At 35.5% G+C, this 5,115-nt stretch overlaps 1 protein-coding gene and 1 long non-coding RNA gene across 2 annotated transcripts in view; one reads left to right on the top strand and one right to left on the bottom strand.

Annotated features, from left to right (window-relative positions):
• The window catches only part of LOC100797580 (class 2 transcription repressor NC2 beta 4), a 3,616-nt gene extending 3,146 nt beyond the window's left edge, over nt 1-470 (bottom strand). Inside the window, exons 1-3 of the mRNA XM_041014702.1 lie at nt 328-470; nt 187-242; nt 1-50 (exon numbers count right to left, since the gene is read on the bottom strand). The exon at nt 1-50 is cut by the window's left edge and continues 19 nt beyond it. Of these exons, the coding sequence (XP_040870636.1) occupies nt 1-50; nt 187-241 (105 nt within the window). The 5' untranslated portion in view covers nt 242; nt 328-470. The remainder of the gene's footprint in view (nt 51-186; nt 243-327) is intronic.
• On the top strand, nt 471-1,581 carry LOC106798413 (uncharacterized). The gene is made up of 2 exons (XR_001387945.3): nt 471-1,150; nt 1,261-1,581. It is a non-coding gene; the product is annotated as an uncharacterized lncRNA (long non-coding RNA).
• The last annotated feature ends 3,534 nt before the right edge of the window (nt 1,582-5,115 follow it).

The following is a 5,115-nucleotide window of genomic DNA, read 5'->3' as shown; positions in this document are numbered from 1 at the left end:
GACACGCACGTCCGGGGGCAACATCTCTTTAATAATTTTCGTCATTGTCGCTGCAAGAAATACCAGTTTTTATAAATTATAAATTAAAAAAAACATTTATCAAAAATCCCCAAATTTTAAAAAAAAGATAATTTTTTTTTAATTTAACATTGAAAAAATCAGAAATCTGAAAAAAGGAATACATACCTTTAGGAAGAGAAGCGTCTTCCTTGGCCTTCCCAACGATGTCCATGGGCTCCATCCTGAGATCCAAAAAAAAGAATGAACAAAACGACGATACCGGGAACACAGATCTGAGAGAAAAGAGAAAGATAGAAGAACGCGCACAGATGAATAGAGGGAGGAACGAAGAGTCAACTGATTGAAGAAGAAGAAGATGATGATGATGTGAACAAGGAGGTGGTGGTGAACATGTCGCAGAGACGCATATTTATGAAAGAAGGGGGGAAGACGAGGGGGTGGTGATGGTGCTGCTTTTCAATGCGATGGATAAGAACAAGAAAGAGAGAGAGAGAGTTCTTCCGTCATGCCCTCCTTTGCGTCAGGGCAAACCCAAAAGCGCGTTGACGCCAACCTCCCCACGCGCCTAGAGGGCGCGTGGGAAGCTGCTTGCGGAACCCCACAACAAACTTTCTGTTGTCACGTAACCAATATCTTACTTCCTACCCACGTATCACTTTTGTTTTCTGCCTTTCCTTCTCCAAAATAATATATTTTCCTCAGTTCTAATCCAGGTTCTTAAAATTGGACCAGACTAGGTTCAACTGGAAACTGGTCACCTGTCCGGTTCAAAAGTCTCTCATAACCGTTCTGGCATCATCGAACTGGTGACTAACAGGTGAAAAATCGATCAAATCGACGGTTTGAGCAGGTCATCGTTCCTAAAAAAAAAGCATCTTTTCAAGGGATCAAAATGATGTCGTTTCACCTTTTTTTTTCTTTCTCACAAAAGAGGAAAGATAGAAACTCTCAATCTCTGACAAAAGCTAACCCTAACACTCTCAATCTCTCATGAGTCTCACGCTTCTTCTTCTCATAGAGGCACCTTCTCTATCGACCTCGTGCACCTTCTTTAGCAAATTGGTTTTCCCCGCAGCGAAGTAGGGGACAAATTTGAGTTTAGAATCTCTCCTCTCATTCCTTGCTTCAGGTTCATTTCTTCACTGATTCTCTTCGATTCCGTGATGTTCTCTCTCATTTTTCGTTTTTCGTTTTAAGTTTATCAATGTGACTCGTGTAGTTGTCTCTGTGTGTTTCCAGGTTGCTTAATCTGTTTCTCAATCTCGCACCTTCTCCGGCAAAAGGAACTTCTTCAGGTGGGTTAGTGCCCCCAATACAAATGCCAACGTTATTCCAATCATGTTTGAGTTGATGTAACCAATCTTTATAATTAAAATTATATCAATTACTTTTAGTTCTTATTTCTTTTTTTTTAGAGTTATATTAAATTTTAAAAAAAAATATTAGTTTATTGAAATTGGTTCAATTTGAATACTATTGAACCTTGAACCAGTGTGTGTTCACTTAGTTACTGGTCCAGTTTAAAAATCTTGATTTTGATAATAATAATTAAAATAATTTTTATTTTTATTTTTATTTTTCAGTGTGAATTTGAATGACGGAGGTTGAATTTGATTTCCCAGTTTAAACTTGTTTATTCATTATGACTAGTCAAGTGAGTAACAACCATTGCCTTTTTTCTTTTTTGTTACTTGCCTTTTTAATTAAAGGGAAAATAAAATCTTACATTTTGGTTTTTCTCGCAGACTTTAATTAATAGTTTCAATCTCCGTATTTTTTTTAAAATTAAAATAAATTATACTAATTTTTAGTGTGAAGGAGATTGAATTTGGTTTCCCAGTTTAACCTTGTTCGTTCATTGCGAGTAACAACGATTGCCTTTTTCTTTTTCTCATTTTGTTACTTACCTTTTGTTGAGAAGCTTTTTTAACTGGGATATATGTAGAGAAAAAATTCTTAAATTTTGGATTTTGTTACGGACTTTAATTAATAGTTTCCATCTCTATATTATTTAAAATATCTTAATTTTTAGTCTCTAGAATTAATTTTTGTCTTATATACAAAAATTAAAATTTAGATATTTCAAAAATATAAAAACTAAAACTATATTTTAAAAATTAGAGACAATAACTAAATTCAAATTTTTTACAAGGGTTAAAAATAACATTGTACCACAACCTTAATAAAGTTAGAATCCAAGCCCTGATCGTAGCTTTTATTTTTGGGTGATGCTAGGTGCATCCAACATTTTTAAAAAATACCAAAAATGTCTCTCTTCTATCTTCTTCCTTAAAAAGTTGGGTGAGTGTGAGTAAACCATACGGATCAAGTTAATTCGTAAAGTTTATACGGATCAAGTTTGATCCGTATGTTGATATTACACATACGGATCAACTTGATCCGTAAGGCTTATATGGATCAACATGATCTGTATAACTATACGGATCAACTTGATCCACATGACTCATATGGATCAACTTGATCTGCATGTGTAATATCAACATACGAATCAAACTTGATCCGTATAAGCTTTACGGATCAACTTAATCTATATGATTTATTCACGCTCACCCAACTTTACGGATCAACATGACCCGTATGACTCATAGGGATCAACTTGAGTGAAGCGCATTTTCGCCCATTCACTTAAAATGTTGGGTGCACCAGCAATAATGCTAGGTGCACCTAGCATCACCCTTTATTTTTCTTGCATATTAGGTATTGAAACTTCAAAGCCCAACTAAAATGGATCACAAAGCTAGGTTTGAGGTTGTTGCTTCCAGCACTTCCCAAGTTTCTTTCTACACTTTTCTTGGAATGCTTTTTTGACCGTCTAAATTGATCATTATGGAAGCCAAAAATGGAGTACATTCCAAAATGTAATTTTACATTTTAAATTGATCATTCTGAAAGAGGGAGTGCAGGAAACAACTAGGAAAATGAAGTAAGCAATAGCCTAAGTTTGAACCTTCGAATAAGAGCCCAAAAAAGTATGAAGCCCAATAAGAGATAACCTTTAGGATTTGAGTCAAAACCAACTTAGACCAAACTTGTTTAAGTTGAAAGTGAAACCACGCCTAACTAGGACCAAGCTTAGGAAGCTACTATTCTCACTACCAAATTGCTATTTTCACTACCAGATTTTGTGAAATGACCAACTTACCCTCCTCCCCTCCTTGCACCCCATTCCTCTTTCCTTCATACTTCTTACCCCTAACCTCCATCACCATCATGCCCCACCCCTCCTCATCTAGATTCAACACGCATGTCACTCCTCCTCACAGTGTACAATGATATCGTGTTTCTGTTGTTTAATTTTTTTTACCCCTCAAGTAAATAACGAAAACATGATTTTGTTGTTCACTTATACAATGAAATTGTGTTTTTATTGTTTTATTTTTTCTCCCCTATTTACTAAAACAGAAACACGATTATGTCGTACAAGTGAACAACAAAATTATGTTTCCATGGGGTATTTTTTGAAAATTAATAAAAAAAAAACTACCCACATGGACAATGAGAATAGCAATTTTGATAGTGTGAATATTAGTTCTCCCTTATAGGATATTTCAGCTAACTAATTAAGGGATTGGTGTTTACACCTCTCATTTTTACTATTGAACCCCTATTTCATGTTTTTCTACTCTTTCTTTTTTTCCCCATCAAAAACTACCATCTTTTTGGAAAGTAATTTCCAAAAATATTAATATTTCTATAAATGAATTTATAGAAGTATTAAAACTTTCAAAAATTATTTTTTGGAAGTCAACATCTTCATCCGCATTTATGAAGGCTCGAAACTAGGTCTTCATTATCCTTATTCACATCCTTACCACAATCATTATCCTTAACAACATTAAAATTCCTATTAAAATACCAAAATAATTAGGAACAAGTAGATTGTGTTACTAAGTAGGAAAAGATTCAAAGTTGTACTTACCAAAATCCGGAGTTGGCACATGTCGGGGTGCATGTGGCTAAGGTGAACTCCTAGCCTTTGAATGTCGGTTAGAGAATGACCTTTGTTATGAGGACAAGAGGGGGAACCTGCAAAAAAAAAAAAAGACTCTGACGCTCAAGTTAGTATATGAGTTAGGAGAATAAGAGAGAGTATGTATAAACGAGTATGCAAGCAGGTGTGCATGTGTGTTGGAGATGTCGAGAGAGTACAAGGGAACCTGGTACTTATAGGAGTGAGTGGGAACTGCGGGTCCTTGTTTGTTAGGGCTTTTACAACCCTGCTTGCATAACAACATTAAAATTCCTATTAAAATACCAAAATAATTAGGAACAAGTAGATTGTGTTACTAAGTAGGAAAAGATTCAAAGTTGTACTTACCAAAATCCGGAGTTGGCACATGTCGGGGTGCATGTGGCTAAGGTGAACTCCTAGCCTTTGAATGTCGGTTAGAGAATGACCTTTGTTATGAGGACAAGAGGGGGAACCTGCAAAAAAAAAAAAAAAGACTCTGACGCTCAAGTTAGTATATGAGTTAGGAGAATAAGAGAGAGTATGTATAAACGAGTATGCAAGTAGGTGTGCATGTGTGTTGGAGATGTCGAGAGAGTACAAGGGAACCTGGTACTTATAGGAGTGAGTGGGAACTGCGGGTCCTTGTTTGTTAGGGCTTTTACAACCCTTGCAGATAGTTACCGGCTTGTAGATAATAGCCGATAGCTTATAAATAAAATTAGAGATAATGTATAGCTTAAGATAATTGCTAGTAGATAATTATATCTTACAGATAATGTGTGGTTTTGTAGATAATTGAGTATATATCAAGAGATAAAATATGACATTATATTCAAATAATAAGAGGTTAGAGATAACCTGTCGGTTGGGGAGCCCAACTGCTAAGGACTGAATGTTTGTGCTTCTATGTCATGGCTGACGTGGAGGGTTGACGTGTGTCTGATAGTGCCGCGTAAGATGTCACATGTATTTTGTGGACTCTGGGCAATACAAAAATCATATGCATAAAAGTATACAATAAACACCCTTATTTTTCTAAATATGGAAAAAAATTGTGAGTGACAAGAAAGAACAGTATAGAAGGGTCCAGCGCAAAGAGATATCACCAAAACCCAATTACA

This window comes from Glycine max, chromosome 4 (genome assembly GCF_000004515.6).
Source record: "Glycine max cultivar Williams 82 chromosome 4, Glycine_max_v4.0, whole genome shotgun sequence".
Classification (NCBI taxonomy): domain Eukaryota; kingdom Viridiplantae; phylum Streptophyta; class Magnoliopsida; order Fabales; family Fabaceae; genus Glycine; species Glycine max.
Note: the sequence above shows the minus strand (reverse complement) of the source record. Positions and strands in the feature narration are given on the sequence as shown.